The sequence below is a fragment of the Diabrotica virgifera genome, chromosome 1 (genome assembly GCF_917563875.1).
Source record: "Diabrotica virgifera virgifera chromosome 1, PGI_DIABVI_V3a".
Classification (NCBI taxonomy): domain Eukaryota; kingdom Metazoa; phylum Arthropoda; class Insecta; order Coleoptera; family Chrysomelidae; genus Diabrotica; species Diabrotica virgifera.
Window position 1 is genome coordinate 250,815,424 of NC_065443.1, and position 18,697 is coordinate 250,834,120.

Sequence of the window (18,697 nt, forward strand, 5' to 3'; positions counted from 1 at the left end):
CTTAACAATACCAAATGAATAGCTAAGCGCGGAACAAGCGTAGGTGTTTAGTGCCTTAAACAAATTTTTACTGTTAAGCTGTGAACGAAGCAGCTGTTTTACCCTTCTTATAAACTCAGTAGTTATCTCAGTTTTCATTTGCTTATGGTCAATTTTCCGCGCCTGCTTTACTCCAAGATATTTGTACATATCGTTGTCGCCCATGGCCTCGATGTTCTGGCCATTTTGCATATCGAATCCACCGGGCTGTACCTTTCCTCTGACTATATTCAAAACACGGCACTTGTCTAGACCGAACTGCATACTAATATCATTAGAAAATGTTTCTACAGTTTTTAGCATCTCTTCTAGGTGTTCTCGAGTGGAAGCCATTAATTTCAAATCATCCATATACAACAGATGATTGAGCTTCGCTACCACAGTATTATTGCTTTTAATGCTAAAACCTGAGTCAGTGGAGTTTAATAGCTGGGAAAGGGGGTTCAAAGCTAAACAGAACCACAATGGACTCAACGAGTCTCCTTGAAATAGGCCCCGGTTGATTGCGATATTTTCGGTTTCGATATTGTTTTCACCAGGTATTTGGAGGTGAATTTTAGTCTTCCAATCTCTCATTATATGCCTTAAAAAGGTCACTATGTTATCATCTACTTTGTATATTTTCAATATATCTATTAGCCATTCATGCGGTACTGAATCAAAGGCCTTTTTATAGTCAATAAATGCAGTAAAAAGGTTCCTTTTTTTGGTGAATGCCTGGTTAGAAATGACTGAGTCGATGATAAGCTGTTCTTTGCAACCCATGGAACCCTTAGCGCATCCTTTCTGTTGAGGCTCTATGATATTGTTTAGAGCACAGTGTTGGTAGATACGCCGGGTTACACAGGATGTGACCAATTTATACAAAGTTGGAAGACAAGTAATTGGGCGGTACTTGGATGGATCTTGGGTGTTATTTTGATCCTTGGGTATTAAATAAGTAGTTCCCTGAGTTAGAAATGATGGTAATTCCTGCGGATTAGAAATAACATGATTAATTAATGTTGATAAGCACTCATGAATACTCCAAAACTTTTTAAGCCAGAAGTTCTGAACTCCGTCTGGTCCAGGAGATTTCCAGTTATGAAGCTCTTTGATGACATTTGAGACTTCTTCAGTCGTGAATGATTCGTAGTTAGCAGTGACGTAGTGGTGACAGTTGCGCGTCGTATCTTCTATCCAGCCAGCATTGTTGTTAAAAGCAGCTGGTGTGGAAAGTTGATTTCCCCAAAACTCATGAATTTCTTCTTGGTTTGGGTAAGACTTGTCGACACTTTCTACGGTGGAATTGAGTTTTCGGTAGAACGCCTTCTCAGAGTTCTCAAAAAGTGCATTGTCACATTTTCGGTTGTTACTAACTTTATACCTTCTTAATCGTCCTGAATAGACGGAGAGTTTTTGTTTTAATGTATCCAGACACTGTTGGGCTGTGTTATTTTCTGGATCGTATCTCGAGTGTCTTGCAGTGCTCCGCATTATTTCTTCCGCTCTTTTAATGACTTTTCTACTTGTAACACCTCTTATATATTCTGTGACTTGACCAATATCCCTACGCAGTAATTCAATTTTTCCGAGAAGTCTTTTTTCCCAGGGTGCAATTCTGTTACCAGTCCTTCCGTTATTAGTACCCCGTCGTGTTCTGATCTTAACGCCCATTACATTGGCAATTGCTGTAGCTGCACAGTAGATTAGCATATGCAGATATTCCAATGTGTGGGCTTCTACGACATAATTGGGTAGGACTTCAGTATTCACAATTTGTAACAGGGCACCTAGTTTCTTACAAGAGTTTATTCGTGGTAGCGGTGGTCTGCTAAGTGGATTTGTTCCATTAAACTCTTGTACGGCACGAGCCATTTCGTTCTCTAGACTATCGCGCAACTCGTTGTTTTCCTGCTGTGTATTGTCAGGTTGAGTTTCTGGTATGGGAATCTCTTCCTGGTTATTATTATTATTATTATTATTATTACATAACAAGTAAGGGCAGAGGAGCGAGCTCCTATTATGCCCAAAAACAAAGAAAAATAACAATGTAAAATAACTACTGACAGTTACATAAAATAAGAGATATTAGTAAAATATCCATAGAAAATTTAACATCGTGCAATTTTTATGTATGAAATATTGTCGTATCCAGTCTGTTTTTAAACGTATTCACTGTAGTTGCTGATATGGTGTCTCGATCTAAATTATTCCAAATATTAAATATCCTGTTAGGCAAGAAGTTTACTCTGGACCGTGCTATTGCCTGCTCCTTCTTTAATTTGTATTGGTGGCCTCTTAATCTATCATCTCGGTTTATGGTAAACATGGTATTTAGGTTTCCAAAGTTGTATTTCAGAATTCGGAAGCACAAAATTAGATCACCTCGAAGACGTCGACGCTCGAAAGTAGTTAGATGAGCCATGGTGAGTCTATCTTCATAACAAGGTCTTACGCGGCCGAATGCGAGTCTTGTAGCTTTACGCTGCACATTTTCGATTAATACCTTGTCACGAGCGAGATCTGGATTCCAAACCGGTCCTGCAAACTCAAGAGTAGGTCTGACGTATATTGAATAAAGTCTGCACATGGAATTTAAAGAAATACGTGTAAAACACTTACGTATCAGAAATAGTTTCGAGTTTGCACGTTTACACACCGACACAATATGCTCCGACCAATTTAAGTCACTGTTAATTATCACTCCGAGGTCGTTGTGGGAGGTTACCGAGCTTAAGGGATGTCCATTTATAAAGTACGGTAGTGACGGGTTGTTCTTGCCAATGTGTAGTACAACGCATTTCTCAATGTTAAGAGGAAGTAACCATTCCAAGGACCACTTCAATATTGTATCGAGATCATGTTGAAGAACATGTTGGTTAACAATAGGATTAACGTACAACTTGGTATCATCAGCGTAAATGGAAACCTTACTAGATATAATGAGTGGAAGATCGCTTGTATAGACACAGAAGAGAAGTGGTCCAAGTACCGATCCTTGTGGAACTCCGCTCTTGACAGGTTTATCTGATGAATATGCTTCCCCAACACGAACTCGGAAATACCTATCAGATAGGAAATTCTGAATCCAAAGGTTTAACTTTCCGCGGATACCAAAGTGATCCAATTTAGCTAGTAGTCGACGCTTGGGAACACGGTCGAAAGCTTTGGAGAAGTCTAAGTAGACTACGTCAACAGGATGCCGATCGTTTAAAGATGACGACCAATCGTTAACACAATGGAGTAAATTCGTGACTGCTGAACGACCTTTAATAAAACCATGTTGTTGGTGAGGAATCACATTTTCGTGAAGGAGAAACTCAGACATAGCTTCAGAAATAATGGCTTCCATGATCTTGCTGACAATAGGTACTAGGCTGATTGGGCGATAATTATTGCAATCAAGTTTATTGCCTTTCTTAAAAATAGGAGTAACCGAAGCCAATTTCCACGATGAAGGGAGATAACCCTGATTAAAGGAAGTATTCATCATAAGGGATAGAGGGATTGCGACAGAATCTGCGCATTGTTTTAGGAAAAAGGAGGTTAGTCCGTCCAAACCAGGCGATGAATTGTTGCGTAGTTTCCGTAAATGTTGTTTAATTACCTCCGGTGTGAAAGATATGTCATTAAGAGTTGCATGCAAACGTGGACACATTATTTGAGGAACGGCATCATTAGGTTCATCTGTAAAAACCTGAGTGAAAAACAGCGATAAAGCATCAGAGGATTCTTTATTCGAAGAACATAAAGACCCGTCGGCTTTTTGAAGCAATGGTATGGAGACTTTAGATGATAAAGATGTGCGAATGTACCGGAAAATTTTCTTACTATTATCACTTGCAATGATAGATTCTTCAAAATCTTTCCTTAGGTTTAGCAAAGATTGTTTTACTCTATTGGAAAATCTACGGTGAAGAAGAAAATCATCAAGGGAACCTGTGCGTTTATAAGATTGCCAAAGCTTCCGTTTATGTCGAATTAAGCGTGTAGCGGCAAGGTTGATCCAAGGTTTTAATTGATTTCTAAACAGCTGACGTTCAGTTGTATGAACTGAAATAGTTCTAGTTGTAGTGTCAAGAAAAGTGTCCCACATTGACGAGGGATCGATTAAGTTATGAAAAAGGTTATTCCAATTAAGTTGATGTAAAGCGGAATTAACTTTAAAGAAATCTGTAACTGTTATAGTCTTTGTATACATTTTGTTAAGACTTTTCGATAAGTTAAACTGAATGTGGAAAGTTATCACTGCATGATCGGATTTTCCAATTGGAGAAGATATGTCTATCGTTGAAATTAATTGTTCTTCGTTTGTAATTACCAGGTCGACCGTTGATGGTTGATTATTAAGTCTAAATCTAGTAGGTTTGGTGATAAGTTGCGACAGGTTGGAATTTATAATAAAATTTTTAAATAAATTATGAGAGCTAACACCGTCAGATAACGAAATAGCTGGCCATGAGATATCGGGAAAGTTAAAGTCACCTACGATAACAAGATTGTCAAGAAGTGATATTTCCTCAAGTAATTCAATAAAAAGATTATCAGTTCCTGGTTGGGTATCAGGGGGGACGATACAAGCAAATTAGATTCATGGTAAATGAATTTCTGGTGATAGTCAGGTGAAGAATATCTAATCCAGCAGTCTGAATATCTTTAGCACAAATAGAAAAGTTATTAGTAATTAACTCCGAAAGATAAATACAGACCCCACCTCCTACGCGATTTTGTCGGTCTTTACGATAAATAGTGTAACTAGGTATGGCAATTAAAGAGTCAGGAATATTATTATTCAACCAACTTTCAGCTATACAGATAATATGAGGTGTTATTAATTGAATATTACATACAAATTCAGTAAATTTAGCATTAAGTGAAGCAATGTTTGTATAAAGAAGTAGCCAATCGTTGAATATAGAGGAGTTTGGGTCAATGGCGAAATGTAGTAATTTTAGGAATGCCTTGTATGTACTTAATTGTCAAGTCCCGTTCACCATTGTTTTTTCTAGTTTCCAGTTCGCTTCGAAGGTCTTTCAGACGTTGTTGTTGAATTGGAGTTTTGTCGTCAATTATGGAGAAGGATTCAGTGTCTTTATCTTCTAGAAGCTTGGATTTGTTGCGTAGAATTTGTTTAGCAAAATAGTCGGAAGACATAACCACTTTTAACATACGAGGGAAACGTTGATTAGGTTTGCCAACCCTGTAAAAACTCAGCGGAGTTTCTTGACACCCAACAGAACTCAATACCGATGTAATAACATTATTGTCATGATCTTTTTTAGCCTGAGATGTAGAACCCACTTCGGGGACGCCTCTGATTAACACATTTTTGGTTCTCAGTTTCCTTCTACTTTCCCTGCAAGATTAGTTGCAGCAATTCATATATTTCGCTGTTCCTCATGATGTGACCGAGGTATTCGATTCTGGCTGTTTTTATTAGGGTTAACAGCTCGTATTCTTTTTAAATTATCAACAAAACACCCTGATTAGTAACGTGGTCGCTATAAGAGATCTTCAGGATTCGTCGATAAAGTCACATTTCAAAAGCCTCAATTTTCTTGTAGGAGGCGTCTGTGAGAGTCCACAACTCAACTCCATACAACAGTATATGAAATATATTATAACATCGTAATAACCTGATTTTTGTGTATATTGATAAATCATAACATAATGAATAACTTAGCCATTTTTTTAAATGCAGATGTTATGCTGTCTCTATCCTACCTTTCATTTTTCTATGGAATAGTCCCAATTTTCATTGACGTTAGTACCAAGGTGGTGTATGTTTTTGTTCTTTCTATTTATTTACCGTTCACACTGGTTCGTTCAAATTGTTGTTTCTTCTTAGAGATCATCATACATTTTGTTTTCTTAGTGTTTAGTGAAAGTCCGTATCTCTGACTGACTTTTGTGCTTCTGTTCATTTACTCCTAGAGGGTTTCAGAACTGTCAGAGAATACCACCGTGTCGTCTGCGATTTTATATGTTCTTGATACATTCTCCGTTAATTCGAATTCCGCCGGCTTCAACGTCATCCACTGATTTTTGAAAGATTTACTTAGCGTGTATGTCAAACATCAGTGGTGATAGTATAGGTATATCCCTGACGGACCCCTGTATTTTAAGAATTATCAGTAATCTGTATTGAAATCAAACAGCGTATATCCAAGCAGAGCAGGAGAATCCGACGTCATCAAAATCAAACCTGAGTTTGCCAAATTGCCATGATGGTCGCCAACATCCAAAACGGATAGTCACTACAAGAAGAAAAAGTTTTATATTGTATAATAAGAAGTAACATTATTATTATTATATTTATATAACAATGAAAAAATTAAAAATATATATTTCATATATATGTATCATTTTTGTAATATTATTTCTTCAGAAATGAGATTTCACATATAAAAGTTTATCAAGAAAAACAAGTACAGTGGTAAATAGACTGTATATTATAGTGGTAATATTATTAAATTGTTTTCTGTCAAAATTTAATACAAGTTACGTAAATTTTTTCCGAGCGCGCGGATTTGAAGTGAGCCAGGGCCTAGATTTTTGACCCTTCGCTTCGTTATCGAACGTATTCGCTTCGTATACTAAACAGATACGAAACGAATACGTTCGATAACGAAGCGAAGGGTCAAAAATCGAGGCCCAGGGCCTCAATTTTTGACCCTTCGCTTCGTTATCTAACGTATGCGCTACGTATACTAAACAGATACGAAGCTAATACGTTCGATAACGAAGCGAAGGGTCAAAAATCGAGGCCCGGGCGATTTGCAAAATTCGGCCGCTCGCAAAAACACCGATTTTAAAAATAATTTTTAATAATTAAATGTAATTATATTTTATAATAATTTTTATTTTAAGATAACATAAGTCTTTCTTTAGTCAATGACTGTAAAATAATTTCTTAATTGTTATAAATAAAGGCACTACGATTTAAGAAAAAAAAAACAATTATCTCGGCTTCAGTTGGTTGTAGACAATTTTTATTTTTTTATAAATCTTCGTTTCGTCTTCAACAACAATAATCTGTAAGTTAGAAACTCATAGGGTGTACAGGGCCTCTTCAGTTCAGCTCTAAATGTTTATAACGAAATTTGCCCCATTATTTTCAAACCCAAAAATTATCTCGGCATCAGTTGGTCGTAGAAATTTTTTATTTTTTATAAATCTTCGTTTCGTCTTCAGCAACAATAGTCTGTAAGTTAAAATCTCACAGGATGTACAGGGCCGCTTCAGCTCTAAATGTTTTTAACGAAATTTGGCCCCTTATTTTCAAACCCAAAAATTAGAGGTTTAAAAATGTTTTACGCATTTGTTTACATCAGAATATGAAAATATAACTCTTTAGAAGGAGATTGGATGTTTCACTAACTCTCTACGATTCTTGGGATAAACAATTTATAACTAAACAACAAATTCGGTAATCTGGCTTTACAATTTTTTTTTTATGTTTGGAATTGAAAGGTCTTCATTTTAAAGCTTTAAAAAATAAAAACATTATTTGTACAATAAATAATGCAATTGTAAAAAACGGCCATCTTGGACCTTTCGCAGGCTGTTTTGCAATAACCAATAAACAAAATTAAACTTACCATAGCTCAAATTGTAGGTTTTTTAATTTTTAAAATTTTTTCTCGAAAATCAAGATCCTAAGCTGCAAAATTAAAAATCTTTAAAAATTGCAAATTTAATAAATGAAAATCGCAATAAAAAAAGCGCAAAATATTTTTGGTTACATTTTAGTAGAAGTTATTCTTGGCTTCGTCCTTTACAACACCTGATAGGTTTAAAAAATTCCTGAATTATATCCTGAAATCGACCTATTTTTCACCCACAGCCTGGGGTATTACATCCTACGACGGATAGAATAGCTGTTTATTAGAGTACCATATTTGTTTATAATCCCACAGTGGCATTTATGGTTCTCCTGTAATGGATCGGTCAGGCAATAAGTCCTTTACGCTTCATCTTGGTAATGAGAATAGCTGCTGCCCTATTTCATTTGCGTCCAATTAATACTAAAAGCAAGCTGGGCTGCCACTTCTGCCATTGACGCCGAAGCAAAGATATTCTTCTACGCCATCACCGAGGTTGTGGTCTACAACCGGGATCCTGGGTAGGGGTCACTATCCCAGTCATAACTTAGCTATCTATTCCCTCTAGTCTACTAGAAGTCACATCCCGAGATTTTCTATATATCCCTTCTTAATCGTATCTCTTCGTCACTATACGCGTATCCACCTAACCATTCTCATTTTCGACTGATCTATTACCTATGTGTTTTTTACTTTTAACTATCCGAAAGTCACCTCCTTAGATCGTAGTTTGTCTTATGGTAGTTCCAGTTTACCTTACAGTTCCAGTGAAATCTTCCCATTGTAGAGTAAAACACTTCCTTGCATCAATTTCATTCATCCTACTCTAATTATTGCACTAGCTGCATCTCCTTCATTTGTCCATTACTCTGTAGCGCCATCATACTCAGCATAACTTTATTAACACAGCATATTATTTGCATAACTAAGTCATAACAATACCACTAAAAGAAAGAAACAGAAAATCTTAAAGTCAATAAAACCCAAACTAAGTAGGAATGATCACTCATTATATACAGGGTGTCCCGAAAAGATTGGTCATAAATTATACCACACATTCTGGGGTCAAAAATAGTTCGATTGAACCTAACTTACCTTAGTACAAATGTGCTCATAAAAAAGTTACAGCCCTGAAGTTACAAAATGGAAATCGATTTTTTTTCAATATATCGAAAACTATTAGAGATATTTTATTGAAAACCCCCCAAATTTTTGTGTACGTTCCAATTAATTCATTGTTGTGGTACCATTAGTTAAACACAACGTTTTGAAAACTTTTTTGCCTCTTAGTATTTTTTCGACAAGCCAGTTTTTATCGAGATGCGCCTTCTTTTTTAATATGTTTACATAAAACTTTTATGGGGGTTTTGTTCCTTTAAACCCTCAAATGTTTGTATACGTTTCAATTAAACTATTATTGCGGTACCATTAGTTAAACACAGTGTTTTTAAAACTTTTTTGCCTCTTAGTATTTTTTTGATGTCACCTTTTATCGAGATGTGGCTTCTTTTTCAAAATATACCTAAAAATATAAATTATATGTAATAGTTATTTATGAAACAGTTCCTGAAGTATGCTTTTTGCGAACGCACGCGATGTTTAGAGCACGAGCGACAGCGGAGCCTGTGCTATACATCGCGTAAGTTTGCAAAAAGTAGGTACTTCACGCACAGTTTCATACAATATTTTATCTATCATAAACAAATAAAAAAACTGTAACACTTCGTCACTGGAATTCATTTCTATTCTATAATTTTTAGAACTTCGACATTATTAGATTTTATATATTTAATTTAAGAAAGAACTAGAGATTTGACTTTTCATAAAAACTGCTTTTTATTTATTCAACAACTACTACTTTCATTTTTATCAACAACAACCTACTTAACTTTTTTATAAACATTTTAAATAACAACCTAAAGGGTGGTTTATATGAACATTACAAAAACATATATTCCAATAACAACATTAACAAAAATATATATTCCAATACTCCCACCTTTTGTTAAGTTGTTTAACCCATAAACAAACCTTTAAAAAAATATAACAAATGTCCACTTTATTGCACTCTGATTGTCTATCTCTTACTTGTCCAGTGTCCAAAACGTAGTCAGTGGTGGAACGACGAGTTTCTATATCACCTGCATAATCTGCATCACTGTATCCATGCATGTTAACTTCATTGTATTTGTAGTAACAATAACTCATGCCATAATTATAGCGGCTGATTACTCCCACCGCATGTGCAATGCCAGGTCTTGACACTATGGCTGTTAAGTCAGCACTTACATCTTCTAGTATACTTACAAGATTTGCATTGTGTTGACCAAATCTATCTATTATTTGTTTTGTATACCTTGCTTGACTTAACATAGTACCAGCCTCTAAGTTTCTTGTAATTTCTAGTCCGACAAAATAGTTCCCAACTTCATCACTTCAAAACATTATTTTATCGTGCACAAAACTGTCTCTATTGCTAAATTTTTCTCAGAAAATATCAAACCATCATCAACGTAAATGATTAAGATCACTTTAATATTGTCTACATGTCCAGTATAAACACACTGATCAGCTGATGATTTTTGAAAACCGTAGTTAGCCAAAAACGAGTGGAATTTTCGATTCCAATAGCATAGTGATTGTTTTAAACCGTACGACTTTAACTTGCACACTAGTCCGGGTTCACACTTTAGCTCCTGAGGTGGTGACATAAAAATGTCTTCATCAAGATGTCCATATAAAAATACAGTTTGTATATCGAACTGCATGTCTGGCTTCTTAACCATAGTCCATGTTTCATTTTTTACTAATGCATCAAACTCTTCATTTATGGCAGTTTTCCATTTTTCTTTGTCACTATTTGACACTGCTTCTTCATACCTTTGTAGTATATCAATTTCAGTAAAATTTAACTCAAAATCATTTAATCTGGCTGGTAAACGTCTATTTCGTTGTGGTCTCAAATTGGGTATATTGTCAATATCTTGTAAAGCTTCTATTTCATTAGTGACGTTTATTTGTTCTTCTTGTCTCTCTTCAAGTTCATTTTCATGTATTTCAAAAATTGTCACATCATCTTCTGCTGCTATCTTGATCACATTGTCTTTCTTTGCACTGTACATTTTCTCATTGAAAAACACATTTCTAGAGATTACTATTTTCTATGTTGTTGGGTTGAATAATGTATAATTTGTGGAGTTTTTGTCATATCCAACAAATATAACCTTCTCACTCTTTGCATCTAGTTTCCTTCTTTTCTGGTCAGGAATATGCATCACACCCAAACACTTTCATGTGGTCAAATACAGGTTTCTGCCCTGTCCACTGTTCATAAGCTGTAGAACCTGGTGTCTGTTTGCTTGTAATTCTATTGCAAATGTAGATGGCAGTATTAACTGCCTCTGCCCATAGCCTCTTATCTACTCCAGATTGGTATAACATACATCGAACCATTTCTACAATCAATCTGTTATCTCGCTCAGATCTGCCATTTTGCTCTGGAGTGTATGGTGCTGTGGTTTCTGACTCTATACCTTCTTGTTCTAAATACTCTTTGAAAGAATTATTTGTATACTCAGTACCATTATCTGTATGCAGTTTTTCAACATAGTAGCCATACTTTGCCTTTATTTTGCTATTATACACTTTGAAACAATCTAGTACATCTGCTTTATGTCTAATAAAATACGCTACTCTATACCCTGTGTACTAATCTTTGAATGTTACAAAGTAACGTGCTCCTTGCATAGATTCAGTTTGCATAGGTCCAAAAATATCACTGAATATTCTTTTTCCAGGAGGTAACTTAGTGTGTGGTCTCTCTTTAAAAGTCTTCTTATGTTGTTTTCCCATCAAACAACCTTCACACACAAAATCTTGTTTCTTTTCTGTAACACCTTTGATTAAGTTCATTTTTACCATTTCTTCTAAATATTTCTTATTAACATGTCCCAATCTTTCATGCCATATCTTTAAATCATCTACTGTAGTCACACATGCATTATATATTATTGTGCGAAACATCATTTTATATGTGTTGTTTCTATCCTTTATACCAACTGCTGCTAGATTCTCATTTTCATATACTTTGGCTTCATTGTTAATCTTAATTACACTCATACCTTTGTTTGTCAAAACACCTTCTGAAAATAATTTCTTTCTCAACTGTGGGATATATAGCACATTATTTATAGTGGATTTAAACCATTGTCCATTGATCAACTTCTCTATTTTAATAGTTCCCTTACCTTGTACTGGTAGTGTTTGACTATTGCCAAGTGATACCTGTGATGTAAAAGTTCTGTCAATATTAAAAAAAATATTTTTCCCTGTAACACATATGTGCTGATGTACCACTGTCCATAATCCAATCATCACTTGTATCCACTTTTTCTAGCTGTTTTTCTTCTGTGTTGAATGCACTCTCATTATTAACATTATAATATGCGCTACTCGAAGAACCACCATGCTGATTTTCTGTAGAGTTGCCAGCTTGTGGTCTGTCATTCTTTTTGTAACCTTTTCTGTAGTTACTAAAGCCACCTCTGCCTCGATTATGACTTCTATATGACCTGCTACTACTGTTTTCTTGTTCGTTCTTTCTCTCTCTGCAAAATTTGACAATGTGTCCTCGGTTTCTACATTCAAAACATATAACACCCCTTTCTTGACCTTTCTGATCATATTTTCCTGTGAATGACATTGTTGCCAGTGCTTGTTCTGTCTCTTCATATGCAGTTAAGTTCATTTTTTCATCTAACAGTCTTGCGGTGAGGTTACCTATAGTTTGTTTAGCACTGTCTACGGACAACCATGCCTGTCTAACATTTCTGTACTTTTGGGGCAATGTACTCAATATTTTTGTCATAATAGCAATATCACTCACATCATCACCTGCTTCTTTAATTTGCTTAGCAAGATTCTGCACTTTTGCTATGTGTTGAGCGATAGTATCTAGGCTAGTCATCTTATATTGATGAAACCGTTCATGCAACATCATTTTATTTGATTCTGATTTCTGCTCATAAATAGACTCAAGGGTCTCCATAATCTCTTTAGCAGTATTACAACTTTCAATCAAAGTAATCTGATTTAAACTCACTGCAGATGTTAAAGTGAACATAGCCTGGGCATCCTTTTTAAACCATGCCTGTAATTCGTCTCCTGTTACTTCTGGTTTGATTAACGAGCCATCAATAACTCCATATATACCTTTGGCTCTTAAGGCACATTTCAGTTGGACCTTCCACTGTTGAAAGTTAACGCCATAAAATTTATCAACTGTGGATATATCTATTTTGTCACCCATTATTATTTTTTTTGCTTCAAATTTCCAGCGGCACACGCCACTCTAGTTCTTTCTTTCAAACCCTTATACTTCGGACACACCGGCAAAGTCTTTAAATATACTTTCTTGCTTTAAATATACTTCGGACACACCGATACTTTAAACTATATATACGCAGTAGTTAAGTATGATCTGGGGCCACATAACCTATTTTAGTATGCTTTTTGCGAACGCACGCGATGTTTAGAGCACGAGCGACAGCGGAGCCTGTGCTATACATCGCGTAAGTTTGCAAAAAGTAGGTACTTCACGCACAGTTTCATACAATATTTTATCTATCATAAACAAATAAAAAAACTGTAACACTTCGTCACTGGAATTCATTTCTATTCTATAATTTTTAGAACTTCGACATTATTAGATTTTATATATTTAATTTAAGAAAGAACTAGAGATTTGACTTTTCATAAAAACTGCTTTTTATTTATTCAACAACTACTACTTTCATTTTTATCAACAACAACCTACTTAACTTTTTTATAAACATTTTAAATAACAACCTAAAGGGTGGTTTATATGAACATTACAAAAACATATATTCCAATAACAACATTAACAAAAATATATATTCCAATAGACATTTACAAAATTCTAACTTCTTTCAAACCACAAAACTGTCAAAATTTTGTTGTAATTTATTGCTCACATGTCATCACCATAACAACGCGAAAGTTAAGGATATTTGATTATATGAGTGTGCCAAAAAAACACTGCGAAAAAGTAAATCTCATTTAAAATACATTATTACTTCACTCACTACTATCTATAATGACAGTTTTCACAAACTAAAAACTTATATATAATATGAGATAGAGTAGATAAATAAATTTTCAGATTATTAACAGGTTTCCATAATCGTATTTAACCATATACAAATATGTGGTGGATTCGAAAAATATTCAAGATATCTCGATAAACACTGGCTTATCGAAAAAGTACTTAGAGGCAAAAAAGTTTTAAAAACATTGTGTTCAACTAATTAATGGTGCCACAAAAATAATTTAATTGAAACGTACACAAAAGTTTTGGGGGGATATAAGGGAACAAAACCCCCATAAAATTTTTATGGGGTGAACAAATTTCACTTTAATTTTTTTTAAGTTGTTGCTGCTATAAGAATGCCACATGTCTATTTTCAATAAAAAAACCTCTAAGAGTTTGCGATATATGAAAATAAAACGATTTTCATTTTGTAACTTCAAAGGGCTGTAACTTTTTTGTGTGCACTATTGCATACCGGATGGTGAATCGTAAAACGAGCCATAGGAAACTCAATGTAAAATTCTAAAGTGTTGAATTCCTGCTTTCCTAATTATAGTCCAGGGCGCATCTGTTTTGAGATGGACGTTGAGAGGCGACTCAAATTTTTTTGCAGAAATTGCTTGAAAATAACTCAAATAATAATATTTGAGTTATCCTCCCACTCAAAATGGTCCGGAACATTGTTTAAATAATCAAAATGTCAAAATATGAAGGAAAAATTCGATTTTTTTATTGGTTTTTTGATTATAACTTTAACACTATTCATTTATGAGAAAAGTTGTACTAACATAAAAGTTGCGAAATTAAATTTACTACAATATGGAATTGGTTAAAATTTTAAAAAATAATCACCCTCATTGCAAAATAGCAATAATTGCGAAAAAAAAACCATACAAAAACAAGTATTCGCATTTTACGTTTTTCAACCGTTTATGCTACACTTAGGACCTTCATATTTTACCCAGAAAAACTTTATGACATAGTAAAGCAACGCTTTAAATTTCATTAAGATATATGTTTAATAAATTTTGCAAAATAAGTTTTGCAATCCAGCTTTCGCAAAAAAATTCATTTTTTTAAAATGTTGCAGGACTGAAAATAAAGCAAATTGCAAGTTGAATTTTTTTTGCTCATAGAAATTTATTGTACCTTTCCTTTGAAATTTACAAAATTAAAATCGATTAATTACCACGGCGTCAGGAAATTTTTTAAATAAACATTAATTTTTGGTGCTACGCGCAGGACAGCGGTGTTCGATTCACACAAGTTGATTTCCACCAAAATTTCTTCCAATCTTTATCTAATATATTGTTTTCTTACTTTATATTTTGTTGTATTTTAATATTTTAATTCCACAAAAATCAAACTAATTTTATTATGGTTTGTGAAATATTGTTTAAACAATTGCATATGTTTAAAAATAATAAACTTTTATTCTCTAAGTTAAAATATACGAACAAAGAAAGTTTTTGCTAAAAAAGTGTTATTTCAAAGGATAGAGTATGTGTTCTTATTTTGCAATAAGCAAATTTATTTATTTATATCGAAATGTACTAAAAATTAAAATGTACCAATCATTATCAAAGGTCATTGGAATGCCCAATCAGAGCAAACTATCCGCTGTCCTGCGCGTAACACCAATAATTAATGTTTATTTAAAAAAATCCTGACGCCGTGGTAGTTAATCGATTTTTGTTTTGCAAATTGTAAATGAAAGGTACAGTTACTTCTATAAGCAAAAAAGACTCCAACTTGCAATCTGCTTTATTTTCAGTCCTGTAACATTTTGAAAAAATTACTATTTTTTGCGAAAGGTGGATTGCAAAGTTTATTTTGCAAAATCTATTTAACCGATCTTAATTAAGTTTACAGTATTATTTAACTGTATCAAGTTTTTCTTGGTGAAATATGAAGGTCCTAATGCCCGGCTGCACCAACAGGTCTTAAGCTTAAATCGAAAATATCATAAGAATTAATATAATATAATTATAATATATTACAATAAGAATACCATAATATAATAATAGATATAATTGATAATAAGGTAAGAATCTAAAATTATGGTGCAACGTAAGTGATACTCAAGGAGGGCCTATTTAGAAGTAGAGCTTAGCTAATCTGGAACTTAAAATCTGTTGGTGCAACCAGGCATAAGTGTAGCATAAATGGATAAAAAACGTAAAATGCGAATACTTGTTTTTGTATGGTTTTTTCGCAATTATTGCTATTTTGCAACAGGGGTGACTATTTTCTAAATTTTTAGCCAATTCTATATTGCAGGAAATTTAATTACGCAACTTTTATGTCAGTACAACTTTTCTCGGAAATGAATACTTTTAAAGTTATAATAAAAAAACTAAGAAACAAATTGAATTTTCTTTCATTTTTTGACATTTTTATTATTTAAACAATGTTCCGGACCTTTTTGAGAGAGAGGATAACTCAAATATTATTATTTGAGTTATTTTCAAACAATTCCTGCAAAAAAATTTGAGTCACCTCTCAACGTCCAAATGTACTAATATTTTTACAGATGCGCCCTGGTCTATTATTTTACATCAAAAGTTATGAGAGAATATTTGTAGAGGATTGAAATCTGTATTAAAATCTGTATTGTTCTATGATTTAAACGCATTCCAAAATTTTGAAAAATATAATAAATACATTTGAAAAATATAATACAGTAGGTATGTGTGTAAAAGTTAGGCCACACGTTACTATTTAACTGACAGTGCTCACACTATTGACCGAATCAAAAATCTTTATTATTAATACTTTCTCCGCAACTGAGAGTATCCTATCAACTGTATGTATTGTTTTTAAACAATAAACGATAAAATAAAAATATTGACAGTTCAAAAATGCGAAAATAATAACTACATTGTGACACATTATTGCACTGTGTGTGGCCTAATTTTGGACTGAAAAACTGAAAAATGTATTACATTTTTACAAAATTTCAGAATATGTTTAATTCGTAGAACAATTTTAACAGTTGTTTTCAATGCAGATTTCAATCCTCTACAAATAGTTTCTAATGTCTTTTGATGTAAAATAATTAGGGAAGCAGGAATTCAACAGTTTAGAATTTTACATTGAGTTTCCTATGACCCGTTTTCCAATTCACCACCCGGTATAGGTAAGTCAAGTTCAGTCAACCTATTTTTGATCCCAGAATGTGTGGTATAGTTTATGACCAATCTTTTCGGGACTATAAAAATAGTAAAACAGTATAATTTTGTGATATATCTAAGCTTTAGAAATTACCAGCTTTTAAGTATGGTTAACAGAATTAAGAAGTACCTAACATTAAAGTCGACAAATCATTGAGAGAAATGTTTTGTCGACTGAAAAGAGTACGACATCAAATAATGGTTAATAAAACAGGAAGTAAAAAAATAGCGGAAATAATAGTTACTATAGAATAGAATAGTAGAATAGGAAAGATTTTAAAATAAAAGGAAACCTGAAGAAAGCATGAGAAAATCGAAACATCATGTTGGGTGGATTATTTTATTAAAACAATCTTCCTAACTATTATACTGCTTTCAAAATATATTAAATACTAACAAAATATTTACCAATTTTAACCTCCTCCATTGCAGCAAATCCTGTATCTTCAGTCGTTGCGTCTTCCTCAGGTTTTTCATTTTTCCTAGTTTCTAACAGCAATTGTATTGTGTCTGGTCGAACGATACCTTTCTCTTCCCTTTGCTTGATGGAATCATTGACAAGGTTTACAAAAAATGAAGTTTCTTCTTTGTCGGAGAGTTTTAAGCCAAGAAACTGAAAATATAGGTCTTAGGTCTAGTTTATCTTCAATAATATATTTTAATAGGATGTGAAACGGTTAAGCATACTTATGTAGATAACAAGAACTACTAGATGCAATTTTATGCCATTACTCACCAATTATTTTTTATATTACATCTCTTTTTTAAAAGGCATTCTACTAAACGAGTACCGGTTGAACAATATCAGCAGAAAGAGTGAAGCACTACAACAACCTTGGCACCGTAGGAAATGAAGAATGGACCAACAGCCAGGAGAAAATGCTAAAAATATCTTATTTAGACCGAGTTATCAATGAAGAGATTTGCGAAAACTCTCAAAAGAAACAGAATTGAACGATGAAATAAACATACGAAAATTATAATATCTAGGCCATGTGACGAAGAAACGACAAAATACCAGCTTCTGCTAGTTATTATTCAGTGAAAGATTATAGGAAAAAGTAGCGTTGGAGCAAGAATAATGTCTTCCTCGATGTAACATATGCTTAAATATCTTGGAAAGAACGATATTCCTTAATAAAAATACCTTCATAAAAAAATGTACTAACTTCTACCACGTATTTAGCACACGCCTCTAAAACATCTACTGGACATACGGCTACTCCAAATATTACACTTAAGTATAAACTACCATCCTTAAGCTGTGTACATACTGGCGAGCTATAAGGCATCTATCCAGCTCACACTCACATTAACTCCAATACTAGGTACATCCAATGCTCTTATAATTACCGATTCCTTTAGTTTCATCAATACCATTAACCAACTACACACAATACATAGTTGCTCCCGTTATTATATAAGAATACTGCCATATACAACAGCAACTATACTACAATTTATATAGGTTCCTTAACACATTGGCGTTCCATAAAATGAAGAACAAGAAGAAGAAAAGCAAGAAGAATTAAGTAATCACACATTGGCCTTCCCGGAAATGAACAGCTTCTTCTTCTTCCTCTTATTATATAGACATGACTGTCTGTTTTTTCAATGTGCCTGTAGTAAGTTGTCGTTGCATCGTTTTCATGGTCTTCCCACTGATCGTCTTCCTATTGGGGAACCGTCTCTCGCTGTCCTGACTACTCTATTTGTTGTCATTCGGCTTATGTGGTCATTCCATTCTATTCTTCTGTTTCTTACCCAGTTATTAATGTTATCCACCTTGC

At 33.8% G+C, this 18,697-nt stretch overlaps 1 protein-coding gene across 2 annotated transcripts in view; it reads right to left on the reverse strand.

The window, feature by feature from the left end:
* LOC126879073 (cytochrome P450 9e2-like) overlaps nucleotides 1–18,697 on the reverse strand; it is a 90,657-nt gene that overhangs the window by 11,716 nt on the left and 60,244 nt on the right. For both annotated transcript variants that reach the window (XM_050641985.1, XM_050641986.1), the window contains exon 4: nucleotides 17,316–17,520. In XM_050641985.1, the coding sequence (XP_050497942.1) occupies nucleotides 17,316–17,520 (205 nt within the window). The remainder of the gene's footprint in view (nucleotides 1–17,315; nucleotides 17,521–18,697) is intronic.